A 25,890-nucleotide genomic window follows, 5' to 3' on the forward strand; every position below is an offset into this window, starting at 1 on the left:
TGAGAGGGTGCAGGGACAGTGCAGGAGGGGAAGGCCCTCTATGAGGTGGATTGATTCAGTGACTGGGGTAATCAGGATGGGAGTGTCAGAGACAGTGTGATTGGCACAGGACAGAGCAGAGTTTAGGGATGTTATACATAAGGTCACAAGTGACTCGATGGCACGTAACAACAGCAACATTGAGAACACAGATAAAAATGAAAATGTCTGTTTTGTTTCTGATAAAGCTGATTGAAGAAAGCAACCTTAGGTGGTAGAAAAGGTTCCTGCCCCATCCCCTCCAAATTGGGTTTTCCCCCACTTTACCAGCTGAATGAAGCTGTATCACTGTCCTTACTGCTGTCAAGTAGGTTTGAACTCACAGTGACCCACCATGGAGTCTGTGGATCACAACAGGAGTCCTAAGAAGCCACTGCTGGACTCCTGCACACAGATGGGCAGCCTTCACTTCAGCAGAGCAGCTCACTACTGATTATGCCACTGGAGCACCTACACAGATGCTTCTTGTTGTTGTTGTTGTTGTTAAGTGCTGAAAAATCAAGTACAACCCTAGTGACCCAATAAACAGCTGACCTGAATTCTGCCCTGTCCTGTGCCAACCTCATCATCCCTGACACACTTTATCCCCTTGCTGACGTCATCGTGTCAATCCATCTCCTTGGATGGGGATGGATTGAGAGTCTTCCTCTTCTTTGCTGACCCTCCATATTTCCAAGCATGATGTCCCTCCCTCTTCAAGGAACAGCCTCACCTACCTACATGCCCAAAGTATGTGGGACAAAGCTATGTCGTCTCCAGAGTCCTCCAAGGAACACTATGGCTGCACTTTCTCCAACACATATCTGTTTGTTCTTTTGGCAATATATGAGATACGCAGTACTCTTTTCCAGCACCACAACTCAAAAGCATCAGTTCCTCTGTCATCCTTATTCATTGTCCAGCTCTCTGATGCATAGCAGGCAATTGAGAAGACCATATCCTGAGTCAAATGCACCTTAGTCTTCATTATTCTCCAGCATTTTGGAGAAATCCCTGACAGCAGACTACAAGTCTGCAAAACATCCTATTTCTTGACTGCTGGTCCCAAAAGTGTTGATTATTGATCCAAGAAAGATTAAATCATTGACAGCTTCATTCCTTTCTCCATCTATTATAATGCTGATTGTTGGTCCTGTGGTGAGGACCTTTGTTTTCTCTATGTTGAAATGTAATCCATACTGAAGTCTACGTCCTTGATCTTCTGCAGCAAGTGTTTCATATCCTCCTCAATCTCAGCAAGCTGAGTTGTGTCATCTGTGTAATGCAGGTTGCTGATTGAAGAAAGCAACCTTAGGTTGCAGGATCTTCTGATCCTGATGCTACATTCTTCTTCATAGAGTCCAGCTTTGCAAATTATTTGCTCAACATACAGATCAAAGGGAGCTCTGGTGGCCTAGAGGCAAGAAGCCGCACTGCAATCCCTAAGGCATGCAGTTTGAGGTCACTAGCTGCTCTGCAGGAGAAGGATGGGCAGTCTCCTCCCATGTGATTAACTGCATCTGAAAGCCCACGGAGGGTCATCTATGGGTCAGTTCTGACTCTATGGTACAAAACAACAACAACATACAGATTGAAAAGGTTTGGAGGTAAGATACACCCCGAAACACACCTTTCCTGATTTTAAACCACTGTTCCCTTGCTCAGCTCAAACAACAGCTTCTAGGTATGGATTTCACATTAGCAATTATACTTGGACCAGGAGGCAGTTGTCAGAACAGAACAAGGAAACACTGCACGGTTCAAAATTGGGAAGGGTGTATGCCAGGAGTGTGTCTTATCTCCATACATTTTAAGTCTATATGCAGAACAGATCATCCAGGAGACTGTGGCATCAGGATTGGAGGTAGACTCATCAACAATCTGTGTTATGCAGATGACACAACCCTGCTTGCTGAAACTGAGGAGGACCTGAAGTACTTGCTGCAGAGGGTCAAGGACTGCAGCCTTCAATATGGATTGAAGCTTAACATCAAGAAAACAAAAGAGGCAAGAATTCTGAAGTTTCATCTGACATACTTTGGACATGTTGCAAGGAGGTACCAGTCCTTGGAAAGGGACATAATATTGGGAAGGTGGATGGACAGCACAAGAGGGGAAGACCCTTAATGAGATAGATTGACTCAGTGACTGGGGTAATGGAGGTAGGTGTATCAGAGACAATAAAGTTGGTACAGGATACAGCATAGAGCTGTTGTACATAGGGTTGCTATGAGTTTCAAGCGACTTGACAGTACAGAACAACAACAGTTAGGTGTTCTGGATTCCTGTGATCACAGCCACTTAGAAACCAGCAGATGGAAGACCAAAGTTTGCCAGATTTGTCTCCTAGGTTAAGCACTGGAACAAACAAAAGGCTGGGGTTCCAATCCACCAGCCCTTGTGTGAGAGAAAGATGTGAGTTTGCTCACATAAAGATTGCAACCATAAAATCCTATGGTCATTATGAGTCAGAATTGATTCAGTCAGTGACAGTGGGATGGGCTTGCGGGGTGGGCCTTCCAGTGTAAGACCTTCCATACTCCACGAAACCATGGAGGCCCAACTGTGGCCTCATAGTGATTTATTTGGGAATCTCACATTCTCTATAAAATAAAGGATCCTTCAGTGACCCTTCAGTGATCCTTCAGTTTGTAGGGTTGAGTGAGTTGTAGCTGCCTTGACAGCATCTAACAACAACAGGGAGCTCTGGTGACCTAACGGTGATCTAACACCTAAGCTGTGCTGCAAACCCAAAGGTACACAGCTCGAATTGACCAGCTGCTCTGTGGGAGGATGGACAGTCTTCTGCTCGGTGATTAATTCTTCTGAAAACCTGCTGGAAGGTCAGCTATGAGTTGGTTCAGACTCAACATCACACAACAATTAACAACAACAGGCCCTCCTCATCATATATTTATGTTAGCCTTTTTTTTTTTACCCTACTTTTCCCTATCAGTGATACTAGCCATAGAATGCTCCACAATTATCAGTTATTTTACAAGTACCTGTGTGCAATATCTCTGATCTTCCTTTTGAGCCTACAATGTTGTTGTTGTTGTTGTTGTGACCCTTTGTACATTAGCTCCGAGCTCTGTCCTATCCTGAGCCAATCTCCTCATCTCCAGCAGTCCTAATGCCATTTCTCCAGTCATTGAGCCAGTCTGTTTTATAGTGGGTCTTCTTCTCCTACGCTGTCCCTCCACCCTTCCAAGCATGATGTTCATCTCCAAGGACTGGTCCCTCATGGCCATATGCCAATAATAGCTCTTGAATAATTGCTGCAGCAGGCCCTCCCCAAGAAGCACATCTTTAAATGATATTCTCTCTTTGACCTCTCTTCTCTCTGTCTACTCTTTGACACACTCATTCAGTCTCCACTCCAGCCTTTGAGCTTCATGTTTCTCATCTACCTCAACTAGAGATTTTTATTCTTGAGAGTTGCTTTAACTTGATATCTTTTCTTTAGATGAAAGTGATGGGAAGACGAATATGTAAAATAGGAATTTGGAGATGTTCTGACAAAAGCATGGACCCCTTGGTACTATGGTGACTATACTGAAAAAAGTCAGCAATTCAAAGGTTGCTCAACACCACCTTTGAAAAGCTCATGCTTTGGTGCAACCACTGTGGAAGGCGGTTTGGCGCTTTCTCAAAAAGTTGCAAATAGATATACCATATGACCCAGCAATTCCACTACTGAGAATATACCCCAAAGAGACCATCACTGCCACCCAAGCAGATATATGCACACCCATGTTTATCTCAGCTTTGTTCATAATAGCAAGGAGTTGGAAACAACCTACGTGCTCATCAACAAACAAATGAATAGAGAAGCTGTGGTACATGCACACAAAGGAATACTATGCTGCATTGAAAAACAAGGAACTCATGCAGTAGTATTCAAAATGAGTGACCCTGGAGGACATTATGCTGAGTGAAATATCTCAGTCACAAAAGGACAAATACTGCATAGTGCCACTGTTGTAAAACAGGACTGACACCTGGGTTGGGGGAAGACTGAGAAAGATGGATTCAATAATGTATACTGCATTGAAACAGATGAGGGAGAAAACTGTTTAAAAGGGATATGTGATTAGCTATTTTTGTCATGACAGGAGTCCAGAGTGAAGGCTGCATAGTGGAGTGGACCTGGGTGGAGGTTTTATAAAACAATGAAAGAATTTTTCTTTTACTTTTCCAAGAGGGTAGTGTACTATGGGGGAGGGTTGGGAGGGAAGAAAAGTGCAACAATGAACGAATGGAAATCCAAAGTGTCTGTAAACTTTCACTGAAATGAATAATAATTTAAAAAAAAAATAAGCTCAGGCTTTCACCATGATCAGAATCTCCTGAGCTCAGGATGCAATTATAAGGCCTTATCCGTTAACTGATTTCTGTTAGCCTGGCCCATGGGCAGATCAGAGTAGCCAGCTAGAAAAAAGACTTCGTGTCTTAGTTTAAGCCCATAGTATCATGACCATTGACACTGAGGCCTGTGGAAGGGAGCATGGATTTGACCAACATCCTGGAGTTAGACCATAGGTTTCTTGATGGGGCTTTTCACTGTATATGGGGAGTATAAACATTGCAGGGAAAAGGACTTTCTCTTGTTCGAGCTTGGTTTCCTTGTTATAAATTTTAGTATGCTCCATAAAGACCTCTCAGGCTCTTCTCTAGCATGCAGTTGGCATCATGTGCCACCAAGAACAACCCTACTCTCAACTGACCTAATGTCTCTTTTCCAGTTGCACATCACTGAAGTGGGACAGCCTGCATCAGGGAACCGACCTTTTGTCAAGAAAGCTGTGGATGTGTTTTTCCCTCCCAAAGCACTGACTGATTTCCCAGTGGCGATGCAGGTAGGGATGTGCTGCTCTCTGCAGGATTTGGATTAAATTGTGGATCTCAAGTAGTTAAGCCACACAAGTGCCATGTATTCAGTGGCTCCTTGCTCCTTTGTGATGTGGAATTAATTTTCAGAAAGCAAGTTGGCCTCTGTTCTTGACTGTTTTGAGCTAGACCACGCCCGAGGCCCATGAGGAAGGCTGACCTAGAAGGATCTACTGGGGGCCTTGTGTGGCCCAAGCCTCAGAATGCACCACATAATCTATCCACGTGGAGAGCCCAGTAAGGGTCCTGGACAACAAAAGCTGAGGTGGTTAGGTGCTGTTGGATCAATTATGACTCAGGCAGAGATCTGAACCTTGCCCTGTCCTGTGCCATCCTCACCATTTCTGATAGCCCCTCCCCTGCTATTACAGTCACTGTTTCAGACCGTCTTGTTGAGGGTCTTCTTCTCTTTCTTGGACCCTTCACCTTTCTCAGCATTGCTTTGATTTTCATCTCTGTAATAGCTAATAGTCTCAAGCATTTCTTAATGGATTTGCTGGCCTTCTCAATATTTTCTAGGCAGGAGTGTCTTTTCATGTCCTGTGCTTATTTTCTAATTGCATTTGGCTATTTGTTCTTGAAGTGTTGCAGTTTCTATATGTTTTCAAGATTAGACCCATGTTTGGATATGATATTGCCAAAATATTTTTCCCAGTGAGTAGGTCTTTTTTTTTAAGAAATTTTTGGATGCACATAACAATCTAACTTTTAGAAAGTTCTTCCAATCTAGTTTCTCTTCAGCTGTTTGTACATTTTAGGTTATCATCAATGGTCTATGCATTTCATAGTTTGCCCTTATTTTCCTATGATTTTAATAGTTTTAGGTTTTACATTTAGGCCTTTGATTAATCTTGAGTTGGGTGTTTTATAAAATATGAAGAGTAAATATATAGTTCATTTTTCTGCAAATCATTAACTGGGTTGGTTTTTATACCTTTTTATATTGTGATTTTAATCAAAGTTTACAGAAAAGCTGGATTTCCATTCATCCATTGTTGCACATTTTCCTCCCTCTCCTTCTCTTCCTCCTCCCCCAGTCCACTTTGCAATGCACCTCTTATTCTGGACTGTTGTCATACATTTAATGCCTAATCATAAATTCCTTTTAAGATAGTCCTTTTCCTCATGTGTTCCAAAGTAATGTTCATAATCTATCGACTCTTTTCCTCGTTTTCCCCAACCTCTCATGTCAGCCCTGCTTTATAACAGTGGTGTTATGCAGTATTTGTCCTTTTGTTACTGGGATATTTCACTCGGCATAATGTCCTCCAGGGTCACTCATATTGTTTAATGTTTTATAAGTTTATTGTTTTCAGCGCTGTTTTGAATTCCATTGTGTGAGTATACTATTATATCATCTACATATAGAGATAATTTTACCTCCTCTTTGCAAATTTGGATGCCATTAATGTCTTTCTTTTGCAATACAATACAACTTTGTATTGACTTCCAGTACAATACTGAATAGGAGAGGTGATCAGGTATCCTTGACTACTAGTTCCTGTTTTTCAGTCTCTCTCCAATGAAAGTGATGTTGGCTCTTGGTTTTGCATATTTACTTTTCACCATGTTGGGGAAATTAGTCTCCAGAGAGACACCACTGCTCTTCAGCACTTTGGAGAGGTCCCTAACAGCAGACTTTCCCATGGCAATGCGCCTTTTAATTTCCTGGCTGCTGGTGCCAAGACTGTTGACTAAAGCTGTGCACAATCTCAATCTCTTCACCATCCATCCTGATGCTGCCGATTGGTCCAGTGGTGAGAATCTTTGTCTTCTTGACATTGAGCCTCAATCCATATTGTAGGCTGCAGTCCCTTACACTCTGCAGCAGGCGCTTCAGGTCCTCCTCAGTTTCAGCAAGCAGGGTTGTGTCATCCACATAACGCAGATTGTTGATAAATCGTCCACCAATCCTGACCCCACATTTCTCCTCATAGAGCCCAGCCTCCCAGATAATCTGTTCTGCATATAGGTTGAAAAGGTATGGAGATAGGATGCATCCCTGGCGTACGCCCTTCCCAATTTTGAACCATGCAGTGTTCCCTTGCTCTGTTCTGATGACTGCCTCCTGGTCCAAGTATAAGTTTCGCATTAGAACGATCAAGTGTTCTGGGATTCCCATTCTTCTCAGAGTCAGCCACAGTTTGTTATGATCTACACAGTCAAATGCCTTTGCATAGTCAATGAAACACAGATAGACATTCCTCTGGTATTCCCTGCTTTCAGCCAAGATCCATCTAACATCAGCTACAATATCTCTAGTACAACGACCCCTTCTGAAACCAGCCTGGACGTCTGGTAGTTCTCTGTTGATGTGCTGTTCCAGTCGTTTTTGGATAATTTTCAGTAAAATCTTGCTTGCATGTGAAATCAGTGAAATTGTTCTGTAGTTTCCACATTCAGTTGCGTCACCTTTCCTTGGGATAGGAACAAATATCGATCTCTTCCAGTCAGTTGGCCAAGTGGTCGTTCTCCAGATTTCTTGGCACAACTTGGTGAACACGTCCAAGGCAGCATCTGTTAACTGAAATATATCAATTGGTATACCATCTGTTCCTGGAGCCTTATTTTTAGCCATGTCCTTCAAAGCAGCCTGAACTTCTTCCTTCATCACCATAGGCTATTGCTCATATGTTGTTTCATGAAATTCTTCTGTGTCTTCCAATTCCTTTCGATACAGTGACTCAGTATATTCCTTCCATCTTCTTTTAATACTTCCGGGATCATTTAATGTTCTGCCGAAAGCATCCTTGATTATAGCAACTCGAGGTTTGAATTTGTTCTTCAGTTCCTTGAGCTTAAGATATGCTGAGTGAGTTCAGCTCTTTTGATTTTCCGACTCCAACTCCTTGCACATTTCATTGTAATATTTTGCTTTGTCATCCCGTGCTGCCTTTTGAAATCTTCTATTCAACTCTTTAGTATCTTGAATTCTTCCCTGTGCTTTGGCTTCTCTGTGCTCCAGTGCAATTTTCAGAGTCTCTTCTGACATCCATTTTGGTCTTTTCTTCCTCTTCTGTCTTTGCAATGACCGTTTGCACTCTTCCTGGATGATACCCTTGATATCCTCCCACAACTCATCTGGCCTTTGTTCATTAGTGTTCAAAGCCTCAAATCTGTTCCTGAGATGGTTCTGAAATTCAGGTGGGATAGACTCAAGGTCATATTTTGGTTGCCTCGGATTTGGTTTAATTTTCCTCAGCTTTATCTTGAATTTTCATATGAGTAGTTGGTGGTCTGTTCCACAGTCAGCTCCTGGCCTAGTTTTCACAGCTGATATTGAGCTTCTCCGATTAAGTTGTGAAAAAAAAATGTATGAGGATCCAAGGCAGTAAAGGGTGGGAGCAGAAGGGTGAAGATGAGTAGGGATGAAATCAGAGGGTTGCACAATTTAGTGGGTGGAGGGAGTGAATCAAGGAAATGAGAAAGATCCAGAGGGAACCAGAAAAGACTGGGTGGGCATAGTCCAATGGTGATTTTTTTTTTTTTTACGAAGAGATTGTGTTTTAATTTGTGGGTTTCCCATTTGAGAATAGGGACACAGACTCTGTGGCTGCTTCAAGTTGAACAGGGCATTGAGATGAAGGGGAAGGGGAGCTCACTCTATAACTTTACTGATGGTCTTGAGTTGAAGCTGCATGCTTTCTTGTTCAGTTAGAAAATATTTTCAAAATGTTTTCTTGCCCTCTGGACTGCCAGGTATTTGCATGAATGAGTCCAATAGGAGTGGCTGGCTGAACTTCGACGTTCCATCTACCTTCGCTTCCTTAGCTGATGTTTATAATTCCCTTTTGTCTCTGGAACTGGGCTCAGGTTCAAGTTCTGGAACAAGACTCAGTGTTCAGGTTACCTATAGGAAAGGGAACGAACCTAGAGAGAGCAAATTTGTGAGCTACAAAGAGAAGGGCTTTGGAAGTGTTACTTAAAGGTGTACTGGAAGAGAAGACGGAGGAAAGTGGTTTAGATAAAGTTTCTTATACACACTAAGTGGCTCTTCCCAGGGGAATTTTTTCTTTCTTCTGTTACCCACTCATGTTCAAGCAGAGTTTTGCTCGACTTCCAAGTGTATGGGGGTTTTCTCCCTTATCCTCTTGTTGATTTATAATTTTGTAGCACTGCGGTCTGAGAAAATACTTAGTATTATTTCCATGGTTTTTTTATTTATTGAGGCTTCCTTTTTAACTTAAAATATGATTTATTCTGGAGAATATTCTATGCAAGTTAGAGAAGAATGTATGCTGAGCTTTTTTGGAGTGCATTAGCCCTTCTGTCTGTCTGTCTGTCTATCTGGTGAAGTTACTTGATTGTATGATTTAATTCTTCAGCATCTTTTTTCGTTTCTTTCTGATAGTTCTATTTTTTTTTCTTGAGGGTGGTATATTGAAGCCTCCTACTGCTATAGTAGTTTTGTTTCTTTCTTTTTTCAGTTCTGTTAATATTAGCTGTGTGTATTTTGCATCTTTACCATTTGGTGCATAGATATTTATTATGCTTATGTCATCTTGTTCTATTGACCCATTAAGCATTATATAGTGACCTTCCTTGTCCTTTGTGACGGTTTTTACATGGAAATCTATTTTATAAGAGGTTAATATCTCTACTCTTGCCTTTTTCTGATTGCCATTTGCTTGGTATATTTTTTTCCCACCCTTCTATTTTTTGTCTTTCTTTACCTTCACTTTTCTGGTGTGTCTCTTATAGACAGCATATTGATGGATTTTGGTGTTCCATCTAATGTGCTACTCTTTTTTTTTTTTTCTTTCTTCACTGGTGAATTTAAACCTTTCACAGTCAGTGTAATTTTTTAAAAGCAAAGTTTTATTGTTATTTTGTTGAGGTTTGGTTTTGTTGGGGTTTTTTTTAGTGTTGTTGCTGGCTATTTTGATCCATCCTACCTTCTGTGGCACCTCTGTTAAGAAGGTATTTTCTCAGTATTTTCTGTAACACTGGTCTTATTTTTACAAACTCCCTCAATTTCTGCTTTTCTGAGAATATCTTGGTCTCTCCATCATACTTGATGGTCAGTTTTGATGGGTGTAGTATTCTTGGTTGCTAGTTGTGTTCTTTGAGTGTTTGATATATGTCATTCCACTGTCTTCTTGCTCCCATGGTTTCTACTGAGAAACTGACGCTTAATCTATTTGCTCTGCTTTATAGGTTGTTGTGGCTGTTGTTATTGTTGTTAAGTGCCATCGAGTTGTAGATGACTCATAGTGGCCATATGAAAGAAAGACTTGAATATGAATATGAGTAGGAATAGGAATAGGAATGAAAGACACTTGTATAACTTTCAACATTTCTCCAAGTTCATAGAGTTTCCGGAGCAAGCTATTACGGAAGTGGATGCCACTGCTCCTTCCAAGCTTGTTTTAATCGTGGAGCTTCATGAAACACTGTCTACCACTGGTAGCCATTATCACATTTGACACATCAGTGTCACAGTGTTTAGCATCACAGCAACCACGAGTTACCTCTATACAGCAAATGAACAGACCAGAGCTATACCCCTTAGAAGAATGTTTGACCAAAAACATTTTAAACCAAGCCTGAGAGCTGAAGATTAATATCATCCACCTTTGGCTTAGTAGCATAACTTTCTATCCACAAGGCCCACAGAGCTCTTTCGTTGTTGTTGTTTTTGTTGTTCTTAAGTGCCATCTAGTCGTAGATGACTCATAGCAACCCTATGAACAAAAGACCTAAACACTTGTATAACTTTCATCATTTCTCCAAGTTTATAGAGTTTCCAGAGGCAAGCTACTGTGGAAGTGATGTCACTCCTGCTTCCAAGCTTGTTTTAATAGGGGAGCTGCACCAAACACTGTCCACTATGGGTGACCATTATCACATTTGACACATCAGTGTCACAGTGTTACTCTTTGTTTTTTCCTAGCTGCTTTCAAAAGTCTCTCCTTATCTTTGGTTCTGGCAAATTTGACTATGATATACCTTGGTGTTTTATTTTGGGGTCCATTCTATATGGGATTTGCTAAGCTTTTTGTATACATATAGTCTTTAATTCTTCCTTATACCTAGAAAATATTCTTCAAGTAACTCTTCCATAACTTTCCTCGTGTCTTCTTCTTCTCCTCCTCCTCCTCCTCCTCCTCTGCTGTTTCCTCCTTCTCTACCTCCTCCTCTGCCTCCTCCTCCATCTCCTCCTCCTCCCAGTGAAGAAGCAAATACCCTTTCTAGAATTCCAAGTATGTGCATGTAATTGCTCTTGATGGTTGTCCTACATTATTCCTAGGCTTTCTTCCTTTTCCTTCATTTTTGGTTCTGCTTTTTGTTCTAGCAGATAAATGTTGAAAACTCTACCTTCTGTTTTGCTGGTTCTGTGTTCTATCTCTTCAACTCTGCTCTTATGTCTCTCCAACATGTTGACAGCTTCTAAGACACTCATCCTCATATTTTGGATTACAGTTTCTTATTTCTCCAGAGTTCTATTGCCTCATTTGTTTTATCTGCATTGTCTTGGATATTACTTTAAGTTCCTCTTGGCTTTTGTTTGTAGAATTCTATAATTCTTCAAGTTTATCTTACACCCATTGAAAATATTCAATCATTGTTCTTTTGAATTCTGTATCAGAAAGTTCCATCAGACTTTCCAGCCTTCAGGAAATCCATTGAATCTGTGTTTTGATCACTTTTTTTTGGGTGACATCTTGTTTTGGGTTTTGTGGGGGGTATAAGGTAGTCTGCTTCTTCTGAGTCATTGCTGAACTAGAATTTTTCTTGCCTGGGGCCCTAGCAGGATCATAATGTGATGACCTTCTCTCTGATCCCTGGGTTCAAGGGAAGACTTGTTTCAGTTGGGGAGTTGAATGTATTAGTAGGGAAGGGAGGGCAACTCACTATGCCTGTAGTTCTTCCTCTCGGATTCTATAGCAAAATTACCTGGGACTCGAGGCCCAGCTGCTTCTATTCCTTTCTCTCTGGTCCCACAGCTAAGTTCTCTGGGGTGAAGGGCTTGTTATTTTCTGATTGCAGCCCTCTCTCCTGAAGTCTGTTGTCCTCCTTGGTCTGTGGAGTGGTGCAACCAGTCCCCTTGACTCTCTTCACCACTCTCTCTGACAGTTCAGGCAGAAGGACCTTGCCTCTGACCATCTACTCCAGGACTATACTCCTGTAGCTGCTGATTGCTAGAGCCTTCAAGTTAGAGTGCTCAGCTAGCACAGCAGGATGATGTCCCAGCAAAGCAATGGATCCTGAATGTTGGTGATCTACCCCCCTTGGTCTGAGGGCCATAGGCCCTCAATCCCACACAAAGTGGAGTCGAAAGGGTCCACTCCATATCTCCTGACTGAAGGCAGGGCTGGGAGTGGCGGTCAGAGGGGTGGTCAGGAATCAAAGGCAATGTCAGCTGTTCAAGATGGTATCTGAAGTAGCTGTCTTCTAGGCCAGCCAATGCCTGTAGTGAAGCAGGGTCCAAAAGGGTCCACTTTGCATCTTCTGGTTGTAGGTGTGGCTGTGGGGGGCAGAGGAGTGGTCAGGAATCAAAGATCGAGTCACATGTTCAAGATGGTGTCTGAATTAGCTGCTATGTAAGTCAGCCAGTGGCCACCTTGAAGCAAGGTCCAGAAGAGTCTCCTCCACATCTGCTGGCTCTCAAGAACTGTTTTTATCAAGATCATGTTAAAGAAACTGTATCTTTCCCATTTAATGTATTGTAACCTATTGCTGTTGATATATTTTAACTATCTATCAATGACCAAGGAGGATAGAAGGAGAATTGATGCTTTTGAGCTTTGGTGTTGGAGAAGAGTGCTAAAGGTGCCATGGATTGCTAAGAGAACAAACAGATTCATCCTGGAGAGGGTTAAACTGGGCTGCTCCTTGGAGGCAAGGATTCTGAAGCTTCATCTGACATACTTTGGTCATGTTGTAAGGAGAGACTGGTCCTTGGAGAGGAACATCATGCTTGGGAGGGTGGAGGGCAGGCGCAGGAGTGGAAAGCCCCCTGGGAGATGGATTGACTCGGTGACTGGGGCAATCGGGATGAGTGTGTCGGAGGCAGTGAGATTGGCACCGGACAGAACAGAGTTTAGAACTGTTGTACATAGGGTCGCTATGAGTCGCAGGTGACTCGACGGAACATAACAACAACATCAGCGATGTTGTTGTCGTCATTGTTCAGTGCCATCAAGCCAATTATAACCCAAAGCGACCTTATGAACAATAGATCTGAATCCTGTCCAATCCTGTTCCATCCTCATACTTCCTAACACATTAGAGCCCATTTTGGTAGTCACTGTGTCAATCTACCCAAGTGAGGGTCTTTCTCTCCTTCTGCCTTTCGGAGCATCAGAAAGTGAAAGAGAGAAAGATGTTCCAACCAGATATATTGATCCATCTATGGGCACAAGTGTATCAGAGATGATGTGGATGGGACAGGCTAGGACTGGGTTCAAGTCTGTTGTTCATAGGGTCACTATGAGTGGTTCTTGATTTGATAGCACCTAACAACAATAAAAGGTCTTTTACCCTATTTGGCTTTTCCTTAATTTTCCAACCTTTGTTCTCTATCTCTTTACAGGTTGGAGCTAAGCATGGTATTATATACTTGATCACCAAGTTTGGCTACCTTCATGTCTATGACATAGAATCTGGTGTGTTCATCTACACGAACCGTATTAGTGCTGACACAATCTTTGTAACTGCTCCTCATGAACTTACCTCTGGAATCATTAGTGTCAACAAAACAGGAGAGGTAGGTAACATTGAGGCTTGCTTCCTACATTTTTTTCATTTCCTAGGAAGTTTTGCTTAAACTATGCTTCTCTAGGAAAGTTAGGAGGTATAGTTAGTGCCCGTTATCAAACTTTCACCCCTGTCCCACTTGTTCTTTATACCTTCACATTCCCTTTTCAAATAGAACCCTCTCACCATGATGTTAATTCTGAAGAAGAAGTCCCCTTCTTACATAAAGCTCCCACGGCAAAGTTGTTGTTGTTGCTAGGTGTTAGCAAGTCAAGTACAAACAAAAAGAATATTAATGAAGATATGAACCTAGTCCTGTCCTGTGCCATCCTCATACTTCCTGACACACAAGAGCCCTTTGCAACCATCACTGTGTCAGTCCACTTGGTTGAGGGTCTTCCTCTCCTTTGCCAATCCTCCACCCTTCCCAGCATCATGTCCCTCTCTAAGGAATAGTACCTCCTAGCAATATGTCCAAAGTATATGAGGTGATGCCTCATCATTCTTGCCTCCAAAGGGCACTCCAGCTGCACCCTCTCCAAGACATACCTGTTCATTCTCTTGGCAGTTCATGGGATGGTCAGTTTTCTTCTCCAACTCCACAGTTCAAAGGCATCAATTCTTTTTTCTGTCATCCTTATTCAATGTCCAGCTTTCAGATGCATAGCTAGTAACTGGAAAGACTATGGCCTGAATAAGAGACACCTTAGTCCTCAAACTGACATCATTACTTCTCAATAATTTGGAAAAGTCCCTAACTGCAGATTTTCCCAGTGCACTGTGTCTCCTTATTTCCTGACTGCTCATACCAAGGGTTGTAAAACACAAGGTTTTTTTTAAAAATTATGTTTTTATTATACTAGTTCATCTACAAAATTCTAATACATTGTTTTCCAGAACAGATTCTTCCAATTTCCCTCATACCCCCCAATCAAATTGTACAACCCCATGATTGATGCCCCCTCCCCTGCACATCCTCATCCTTCAGCTTCCACCCCCTCCTCCTCCCCCTATCTTTATACTCATTCTACAATAATGGTTTTACATAATATTTGTCCTTGTGGAACTGAGTTAGTTCACTCATCATAATACTCCCCGATCCCTCCAAAGTTAGGTAATAATTTACAAAATCATTGCTCCTGCATGCTGCATAGAATTCCGTTGTGTGAATGTACCATAATTTCTCAATCCATTCGTTTGTGGTTGGACATCAGAGCTGTTTCCATGTTCTTGCAATGGTGAATAATGATGCTATGAACATTGGTGTACAAGTTTCTGTTTATGCCTCAGTTCTCGTTTTTCAGGGTATATTCCAAGCAGTGGAATAGCTGGGACATATTGAATTTCTATGTTCAGAAAATACCAGTTTTTATATTTTATTTCCATCTTCGTGCCATATTTATCTTGCATTCATATACAATTCATATGCATTGTGTTTTGTACATGTACTTTTACAATCATTTATATATGTTAAATTTTATATCATTAATTGACATTGATCTATGCCTATTATCACCCTATTTTTCCAAGTTCCCATTCACACCACCACCACCTACCAGCCTCTGCTATCCTAATGATTTTCCTCCTTTCCCTACTTCTGCCCCCCCCTTCACTCCTACTTAAATTTTTTAGAACACTAATTTGCTTCATTGTTATTCCATATACTTGACTCTGGTCTGTGTCTATAAACATTCTCACTTTATATTGTAACAGTTTGGATTTATTTATAATAATGTAGACTCCTGTGCTGTAACTACACTCTCCCTTCACCCTGTCCTGTAGGTATTCAGCTCCTGTGCATCTTTTCAGTGTCAGTACCATAGGACACTGAATGTGACCCCCTGCTCAAGAGTCCTGACAGTCCTAGGTGAAATTTGGCAGTGCATTCTGTAGAGAATTTTCCTAGACCAAACTCGTTTTACTTGTTACATTCTTACAGGTGCTGTCAGTCTGCATTGATGAAGATAATATTATGAATTACATAATCAATGTTCTTCAGAACCCAGATCTTGGGCTGCGTTTGGCCACTCGTGGTAACCTGGCTGGGGCTGAGGAGCTGTTTGCCAGAAAATTCAGTACCCTTTTTGAGCAGGGAAGCTATGCTGAAGCTGCCAAAGTGGCAGTACTGGCACCAAAGGTAATGACTTTGGAATACTGAAGTTAAAGAACCAATTTTGGGAGAAGGCAAATGACAAAAGTATTTCACTATGGGTGGTAAATTGTGTTAGTGTTCTGTTACTTTTTCCACAGCTGTAATAATTTGTACCAATAGCATACAATGATGAAAACAAAAACATGCATAATCCTGTTGCACTAATAACATCTTGTCTGTGTGGAAGCATCTTCACACCCAATATCTTAGGTGAAGTACAACTTTACATTTTGGTAACTTGGTATTTCACGTAGTTGCTATGAAGCTGTCAAATAGGTAACTATTCTCTGGGCATGTTGCCGGGCAGACTACTCCTTGAAGAATGATGTCTTGCTTGGAAGGGTAGAGGGTCAGTTCAGGAGAGGAAGACTCTGGATGGGATGAGATGAGATTGACACTATGACTGGCAATGGGGTCAGGTGTGTCAGAGAAGATGAGGCTGGCTCAGGACAGGACCAGGTTCAGAGCCATTGTTCACAGGATCACTACGAGTCGCAGTCAACTTGATGGCACATAACATCCATATTATCAATTGTTCTGCCTCATTTTATTTAGTCATATTCCTATTTTGTTCTTTTTCTGTTCTTCAAGAATGTTAAATATTATGCTCACTTCAGCAATACATATACTAAAATTGGAATGATACAGAGTAGATTGGCATGGCCTTTGCACAAGGATGACACACAAATTTGTGAAGTGTTCCATTTTTTTATAAAAAAAGAGTGTATAATATTTCTTTTAGCATTTATTTCCTTTATTTCACTAGAGTAAGTCATCCTGGAACTAGATTTCCCACTGAATAAAAATTTTGACATGCTTTTCCTTTAAAGACTTGTTCTATCATTTAAGTGATAGGAACAAAGCCCTTATAGTCTTTTTCTGGGTTTTGGGGTATTTTGAATTAGAATGCAATGATGGTATCATTTATTTAATTCCAGTGTAAAAGTCTATCCTTACACCAGTATACTAGGGAGTAAATAAAATGCTGACTGTTAAATCCTTTGCAGAAGCTTCATTAACTGTATAACTATGTGATGATTGTTAGCAATTCAGAAACAGTTGCCTTCCTGGACAAATGTTGGTCTCTGAAAAATCAGTGTCTAATATCTATTGGCAGATTGTTTTCTTATACCAGCAGGTTAGATGAAGAATGCCTGCGTCTATCACACAGTGACCCAAATTTCCATTTATCAGGGAATCCTGCGTACCAGTGACACATTGCTCAAGTTCCAGAGTATTCCTGCTCAGCCTGGTCAAGCTTCTCCTTTGCTCCAGTACTTTGGAATCCTGCTTGATCATGGTCAACTTAACAAATTCGAATCCCTAGAACTCTGCCGCCTAGTTCTACAGCAGGGACGCAACCAACTCTTAGAGAAGTGGCTGAAAGAAGAGAAGGTACAAACTTGTAAAATCACAGCCCCTGTAACAGCTCTCCACAGCTTAAAACATAGGTCACTTATTTCTATATTGTTCATTTTGCCCGGTCCCACTGATGTGCCACAGCTGGAGTGTTCAGAAGAGCTTGGAGATTTAGTCAAAACTGCTGACTCTACACTTGCGTTGAGTGTGTACCTTCGGGCAAATGTTCCAAGCAAAGTTAACCAGTGCTTTGCAGAAACAGGGCAATTCCAGAAAATTGTACTCTATGCCAAAAAGGTAATGCATGCTTCACGTGAGCATTTCACAAATAACTAATTTGTAATTGAACAAGTGCTGATTTTGACATTTCTAGAACATCCATGATGTTATATTATAAAAGTATTCTGGTGCAACAGTGAGAGAGTGTTGCTATTGGAATCGATCATGAATAATAGTCATGTTTTAATCTTTTCAGTTACTTATTGCTTGAATCTGTTTTAAAACCCTCCTATTTCTTTCCAATCAGGAGCTGTCCTGAAAATGTTATCTTTTGTCTCTCTTCTTTCCATACCTCCCAGCCCCTTCTGGGTCCTAATTCAAAACTTTAGAGCACTTATCCCCACATGCTCACTGACAGGCTGTGTGTGCTGAGTTTGAGGTCAGAATTTGCACACCGATAACAGTAACTGTCTGCACCAAACACTGCTTAAGTATTCATTTGCACTTTTATATACATGAAGGCGATATCGTCTGGGACTTCTTGATTTGGTAGAAGACTGGGGTGTAAGCACGCTAAGATTTTATTCATTCCTTTGTAAATCTATGTCCTCAACAAAGGTTAGGGAACTTTCTTTTTTGTCAGTGCTGCAAGTTTTCCACTTATTTTCCTGATGGTGATCCTGGCTTCTAGGTTGGGAGTACCCCTGACTGGATCTTTTTGCTGAGGAGAGTAATGAGGATTGATCCAGACCGAGGCCTGCAGTTTTCTCAAATGCTAGTGCAGGGCGAGGAGCCACTGGCCGACATTAACCAGGTGAGCACAGATCCTCTGGGGAACATTCTGTGGCTTTTCATAGACACCAATAAGATTCCTTTTATGGGGGATGGAGGGAAGTCATTGCTTGCAGAGTACATTCTTTCCATTTATGGTGATTAAGAAAATAGCATTAATGGAAAGGATACAACAATGGAGCTTGGATGTGTTTCTTCAGCACTGCCCACTTAGCACATGGAGATGTGTGGATGAGCAGGGAGGGCTTGTTGGCTTGAGGAACAGGGAGTCAGGAGGACCCCTGGCTGGTTGATTTGACTTGGCCCCATGTGGAGGCTAAGGCTAAGTGAGGAGACCAAAGGTCTGGAACTCATAGGTCTGGACTCTTAAGTTTGCAGCTGATGTCCATTTGAACCTCATCACAGATGGTTGGGATGAGTTGACCAGAACCCCATCAAATGAAGACAAGATGGTTCATGCTGTGAGCTAGGTCAATTATTGCGATCTGATGGCTTATTTTGGAATGGACATTGCTTGTGGATGTAAATGCTCAAAGTTTCCAAGTTGAACAGACATCCTTCGGCAAAGGGGGCATGTTTGTACCCATAGAGTACTAATTTGATAGGGATGGGCAAATCAGAAATTAAGTGTCTAAAAGGGGAATATTAGGGCATGAGGCATGAAGTGGTTAGCTTACATGCTTTTATGAAAGTAGTTGTTATTGGGATGATTGTAAGGGGAGGAAAAATCTACAATATAAATGGAAGACTGGAACATAATGTACATGAATGAAACATAATTCATACGAATGATAAAAATATTTTAAAATTAAAACTATAATGATGTTAAGTGGGAGGTTACAAACCTCCCAATGGAGGTCATTAATTTGGACATTTGTATAAAGATGAACTAGCAAGAGTTATATGGTAGGCATACTTACAACAACAGTAAAAGAGTAGCTGCTATAGTTGCTTTATGTACAAATAAGCACTTCATGAGATTAGATTCCTTGCTTTGGAGGCTTAAGGTTATGGTTTCATAGGCCATGCCCCTTAATTTGCCTGTTGTTGTTATGTGACATCAAGTCACCTGCAAGTCATAGCAACCCTATGTACAACAGGTCTGAACCCTGCTCTATCTTGAGATAATTTCATTATCTTTGATATAACTGGCCCCCATTTCCACAGTCACTGAGTCAATCCCTCTCATCCAGGGTTTTCTTTTTCTTTTCCACTGTCCCTCCACCCTTGCAAGCATGATGTCCCCCTCCAAGGACTGGTCCTCCTGGCAACATGCCCAAAGTATGTCAGACAAAGCTTCAGTATCCTTTCCTCCAAGGAACAGCTTGGTTTCACTCTCTCTAGGCTGAACCTGTTTGTTCTTTTAGCAGTCCATGGTATATTCAATACTCTTCTGTAGCACCACAACTCAAAGGCATCTATTCTTTTTCTACTATCCTTAGTTATTGTTCAGCTCTCTGTTGCATAGAAAGTAATTGTGAAGACTGTGGCCTGGATCAGGTGCACCTCAGTGTCTACACTGATATCATTGCTTTTCAGTACTATGGAGAGGTCCCTGAAGTAGATTTTCCCTATGTAATTCATCTTTTGATTTCCTGGCTGCTGGTACTAAGAGCATTAATTGTGGAGCCAAGCAAACTAGATCTGTTAACAATCTCAATCTCTTCTCCATCTATCATGATGCTAACCAGTTAGCCCAATGACAAGATTCTTTGTTTTCCTGATAATGAGCTTAGGCTTCAATCCATATTTAAGTCTGCAGTCTTTGACCTCCTGCAGCATATGCCTCAGGTCCTCCTCAGTTTTGGCAAGCAAAGTTGTGTCATCTGCATAACTCAGGTTGTTGATGAATCTTCCACCAATCCTGATGCTACGTTCTTCCTCATAAAGTCAAGCTTCCTGGATGATCTGTTCCACACATAGATTGAAAAGGTATGGAGGTAGGATGTGTCCCTGACATACACCTTTCCTGATTTTAAACCATGTAGTATTTCCTTTCTCTTTGTTTAATGTTCATAGAGTTTTCAAAAGCCTTTTATTTAGAAAGTAGATGGCCCATCCTGCTTCCTAGTCTATCTTAATCAAGGAGCTCCACCAAAATCCGCTCACAATGGGAAACTCTTTTGGAATTTGACGCACCAGTGGAAAATGTTTCAGTATAACAGCAACCCCGTATAATTGCAATACGGCAAACTGACAGACATGTGCTACACCACTTAGAACAACATTCTCTCCAAACACAGTCAGATACAGTTAATCAGCTTACACTTGATTGCTAACACAATTAGAACACAGCTTTCAAGTAAATCACAAACACTTACCCACCAGGATCCAACTTCACCAAGCTGAATGGACTATTTTGTGTCAGGAAGTGTGAGGATGACACAGGACAGGACTAGATTCAAATCTTTTGTTCATAGAGTTGCTATGAGTCCTACTCAACTTGATGGCACTTAACAATAAGTGTTTTCTTGTTTCTGTTTTGGTGACTGCCTCCTGGTTTGAGTGTTGGTTTCGCATAACCACTATCATGTTCTGGGATTCCTGTTCTCAAAGTTAGCCACAGTTTGTTGTGATCCACACAGTTAAATAACTGCATAGTCAATGAAATACAGACATTCCTTTGTAATGTCTCACATACTTTGAGCATGTTTTAAGAGGAGCTATTCCTTGGAAAGGGACATTATGCTAAAAAGGAGGAGGGTCAGAGAAAGATAATAAGACTCCTCCAAGAAGATATATTTGACATGGTGACTGTAACAGTGGGCTATAGCGTATCAGAGATGTGCAGATGGCGCAGGATAGAGTAAGGGTGAGCACCGTTGGTCACAGGGTCACTATGAGTCTTAATTGACTCAATGGCACCACCTAATAATAACAACTCCAACACCACAATTCAAAGGCACCTATTCCTTCTTTTAAAAAAAATAATTTTTGTTTTATTTTTTGCTTGCTCACAAAGCTCATATACATTGTTTCACACTACCCTTCATTCATAGTACGTTTCATACACTCATTCTCATTCGTTATATTTTATAAAATTAATCAACATTGAACTAGGCCCACCATTATACTCTGTCTTCCCAGATCCCCACCAGATCGTTCCCATTTCTTTTATCCACCCTTCCCTCCACCTACCTTGAGTTGATTTTTTGTGTATGGTATGAAGAGTGGATCCTGCATCAGCTTTCTACAGGGAGTAGTCCAGTTCTGTCAGCACCATTTGTTTCTTCATCTTTAGGTTTTGTTTCATTGTTGAAAAAGGAATCTATTCTTCTTTCATCCTTACTCAGTGTCCAGCTTTCAGATGCAACCTTGGGTGCAGTGTGACTAAACACACCTCAGCCCTGCAACATCCTCATAATCGCTGCTCTCCTGGAACTCGTTGTTGCAGCCACTGTGAGAGTTCTTCTCAGTGAAGCCGTTTTGGGCCTCACCTTCTGTTTTACTAAGAATGACGTCCATCTCCAGAGAGTGGCCCCTCCCGCTCACATCTTCAAATTAACTAAACAAAGTCTCATAATCCAGTAAGGAGCATTCTGGCAACATTTCTTCTCAATCAACTTGCTTGTTCTTCTGGAAATTTCATGGTGTAGTCCAAAATCTTTACCAATATAATTCATAGGCATCAGTTCTTCAGTCTTCCTAATCACAGTCCAATTTTTACATGAACAACTGAAAATACCATGCCTTTGTTCAAATTCACCTTGTTCTCAAAGTGACGTCTTTGCTTTTTAACATTTTAAAGAGGCCTTTTGCAGAAGATTTACCTGATGAAATACATGTTGTTGTTGTTGTTAGGTGCCATCAAGTCACGTGTGACTTAATGACTCTGTGAACAGCAGATCTGAACCCTGTCCTATTCAGTGCCATCCTCAGCATCTCTGACACACTTGAGCCCATTGCTATAGTTACCAGTTTTGTTTATTTATTTCTCTGCTTATTTATTGTTCATCCAAGTAAATTCAAATCCTTGATAACTTTGATATTTTCCCCATTTATTTTTATGTTGTTTATTAGACCAATTTTAAGAATTTTTGTTTTCTTTTTGTCCAGTGTAATACAAACTGTAGGCTGTTCAAATAACAAAGACTAGATAAAGGAACTCCCTTCCTTTAGTAAATAAGATTAAAAAAAAAAAAAGACAAAAATCTTTGAGCTTCACTAAGTGCTTCAAATCTTCTTGGTTTTCAGCAAGCAAGATTGTATCATCTGCATATTAAAGTTTGTTAATGAGTCTCCCTCCAGTTCTGATGCTATGCTCTTCTTCTTAGTCTAGTTTCTCTGATTGTTCAGCATAGATTGATTAAAAATAGCAATAGAATATAATTCTGATGCATATCTTTTCTGATTGTAAACCATACAATATTTCCTTGCTCTATTCAAACAATTGCTTCTTGATCCATGTACAAGTCTCACATTAGCACATCCAAGTGTTCCGAAATTCTCATTTTCACAATATTATTCATAATTTATTATAATCCAAAAGTAGAAAGCTCTTGCAGAGGGAATAAAACACAGGTGATTTCTCTGTCTACTATCAATCCTTTTTTTAAAAAAATGAAATTTTTATTTTATAAAAAAGTTTGTATTGTTTTACACACCAGATCTTTCTCATTTCCTTTTCCCACCCCTTTCTCTACCCATCAAATTGTGCAACCCTGTAATTAACCACACACACACACCCTGCCCATCCTCACCCATCTGCTCCCCCCAAATTCCCCTTAGATCCTCATTCACATTTTACTAGCTATCTATTTCTACAATAATGGTATTATACAGTATTTGTTCTTATGGGACTGAGTTAGTTCACTTAGCATAATGCTTTCCAATTCCTCCCAAGTTAGGTAGTGATTTTAAAAAACATTGGTCCTGCATTCTGTGTTCTACTACTAATCTTATAGTTAGTTTGGTTATCAAATTTTATTTGGCTTTAAAATTCTGATTAATCTGGACTAAGGATTCAGTTTTGTAATCTTTGAATACTCATCCTTTTTGTTCATGTTGCAGTATTTTAGAGGATTTGGGTGTCAAGGTGTAAGGATTTTTGTTGTTTTTAAGTTTTGGTTTTGGTTAACTGACTAATGGTAGGATCTGTTGTTTTAGAATGATAGTTATTCATCTTTCTCACCCCAACTTTATCCTATTCTATCAAAACCCTATTGGCTCATAGAGTTTTCTAGGGTGTGCTATTTCAGAAGTGAACAGTCAATCCACCTTCTTTGTTTTAATTTGGGAGCTCCACTTTAGTAGAACATCTGACAGACAAGCACCATACCCAAAAAAGCAAATGACAGACAAGCAAATATATATGTATCTAAGCTATTAAGAGCAATAGCATACAAAGACACTTCTCCAACACAAAAACCCACAGATAAAGGATATCCTTAAGAGTAAATCATAGGTCAAGCAAAATTACATATAGATGTAATGACATGGGTGGCAGAAATTCCCACCTCAAGGTAGTGGCACAAGGATGTCTATTTATGTTTTGTTGACTATGAAAAGGTATTTGACTCTGTGGATCACAACAAATTGTGTATCACTGAGAAGAATGGGAATTCCAGAACGCTTGATTGTGTTCATGTGAAGCCTGTACCTAGAACAGGTAGTTGTTGTCCCAACAGAGAAAGGGAACATTGTACGGTTCAAAATTAAGAAAGGAGTGCAACGGAAATGTATCCTTTATCTGTACCTTTTCCATTTATGTGGGGGACAGATCATTCAGGAGATTGGACTTTATGAGGAGGAATGTGGTATCAGGATTGGAAGAATACTCAACAATCTGCATTATGTGTATGATACAACTTTGCTTGATGAATCTGGGGAGGACTTAAAGTGTTTACTGGAGGTCAGGGACTGTAATCTCCAATATGGACTGCATCACAACATCAAGAAAGCAAAGATTCTCACCATTGGTCCAATTGATAGAATCATAACAGATGGGAAGAGATTGAGGTTGTTAACAATTTCATCTTGCTTGGATCCACAATCAGTGCAACAGCAATAAGGCAATCAAAAGATGAGTTGCTTTAGGAAAGTTTGCTGTCAAAGACCCCTCTAGAGCTACAATATCAGTCTAGAGACTAAAGTGCATCTGATCCAGGCCACTTTATACAGATCCAGGTTTTCTCAGTTGCTTGCTATGCATCTAAGAGCTTGGCAATGACTTAGGATGGCAGAAGAAGAATTCATGCCTTTGAGTTGTGGTGCTAGAGAAGAGTATTGAACAGATTGTAAAGAGAACAAAAAAATCTATTCTGGAGAGGGTTAATTTTGGTTGCTTCTTGGAGGCAAGGAATTTGAAGCTCTGTCTCACATAATGGGGGCATGTTACCAGGAAGGACCAGTCCTTGGAGAAGGACATCATGCTTGAAATGACAGATGGTCAGCACAGGAGAGGAAGCCTTTGGATGAGATGGATAGACACAGTGACTGTGGCACTGGAGGCAGATGTGTCAGAGATGGTGATATTGGCTCAGAAAAGGACACGGTTCAGAGCTAAGTTCATATGGTCACCATGAGTAATAGTTTGATTAACAGCACATAACAACACAACAATGACATGCCCAAAATATGTGAAGCAAAGCTTTATCAACTTTGCCTCTAAGAAGCACTCCAGCTGCACTTTCTGTGCAGACATGTGACAGAGGTGATGTCATTTAATGAAGCTCATAAAATAATTAATGGCCATCAATTTTGTTGGTGTAAGAAATGGCAAAGGAAGGGGCTAAGTGTGAATTTCTGAAAAAATTTCCATTTTAGTAAGAGAGAGAATCTCTGTTTCTTTTGGGTGAAAAGATCTGCCTAACTTACCAACTGTTTCAGATTGTAGATGTTTTCATGGAAAACAGTCTAATTCCACAATGTACTTCATTCTTGTTGGATGCCTTGAGGAATAATCACCCAGGTGAAGGTCACCTCCAGACTCGACTGTTGGAAATGAACCTGCTTCATGCCCCCCAGGCAAGTGAGAATTCCCATCTAAAACCAGTGAGCAGAGCACCTGTGTCTGTCACACATGTGAGCCTAGCTGGCCTCACACAGCAACTCTGGAATGTGGTGGGCACCCAAATATCTACTTTGACATTCCTCTGGGAGAGTTCTTCCTCTCTCTCCCCAGCCCACCCCACAATGCACCCCTTGTTCCAGATTGTTGTCATACATATATTTCTAATCATATATTCCTTTTGGCCAATTCTTCCCTTCATCTGTTCTCATGCAGTGTTCTCCTTATAACATTTGGTTGGTGTTTTTTATCCTAAAATTAAAGGGAGTGAGTGTTATGTGTGAAGGCCTCCATAGTACATCCATAAAGACTAGTTACTGGTTAGATATATATGGCCAGGTTCTTTAGTAAATGCACAGAGTCCTAACCCAAAGACGATTTATTTAAAGATCATTTAAACTTCATCCCATTTGTTACAAGCGTTTTGCTATTCTTTATCTGCAAACCCCAACTCCTGTTCTACTTTTGACTTAGTAGAGAGTCAAGTAACCACAAGCACAGTATCTTTCTTTCCAATATAATCTCAACTGTTACTGAACAGGAAACTCTGGTGGCCTAGTGTTAAGAAGCTGTCCTGTAATCCCAAAGGCATGTAGTTCGAAGCCATCAGCTGCTCTCTGGGAGACAGATGAGCAATCTCCTCCCGTGCAATTAAACTGCCTCTGAAAACTCACCAAAGGGGTCCATTCCGACTCGATGGTACACAATAACAACATTAGTGAACTCAGAGTTGAGCTCATTAAAGTAAGGC

General features: G+C 40.8%; 1 protein-coding gene across 1 annotated transcript in view; it reads left to right on the forward strand.

Moving 5' to 3' along the window:
- CLTCL1 (clathrin, heavy chain-like 1) overlaps nucleotides 1–25,890 on the forward strand; it is a 279,619-nt gene that overhangs the window by 91,385 nt on the left and 162,344 nt on the right. The window contains exons 5-11 of the mRNA XM_006902527.1: nucleotides 4,764–4,877; nucleotides 13,445–13,618; nucleotides 15,548–15,745; nucleotides 16,955–17,155; nucleotides 17,264–17,416; nucleotides 18,030–18,152; nucleotides 24,959–25,096. Coding sequence (XP_006902589.1) covers nucleotides 4,764–4,877; nucleotides 13,445–13,618; nucleotides 15,548–15,745; nucleotides 16,955–17,155; nucleotides 17,264–17,416; nucleotides 18,030–18,152; nucleotides 24,959–25,096 — 1,101 coding nt within the window. The remainder of the gene's footprint in view (nucleotides 1–4,763; nucleotides 4,878–13,444; nucleotides 13,619–15,547; nucleotides 15,746–16,954; nucleotides 17,156–17,263; nucleotides 17,417–18,029; nucleotides 18,153–24,958; nucleotides 25,097–25,890) is intronic.

This window comes from Elephantulus edwardii, unplaced genomic scaffold, assembly GCF_000299155.1.
Source record: "Elephantulus edwardii isolate Elephantulus edwardi_28Jun2011 unplaced genomic scaffold, EleEdw1.0 scaffold00424, whole genome shotgun sequence".
Classification (NCBI taxonomy): Eukaryota; Metazoa; Chordata; class Mammalia; order Macroscelidea; family Macroscelididae; genus Elephantulus; species Elephantulus edwardii.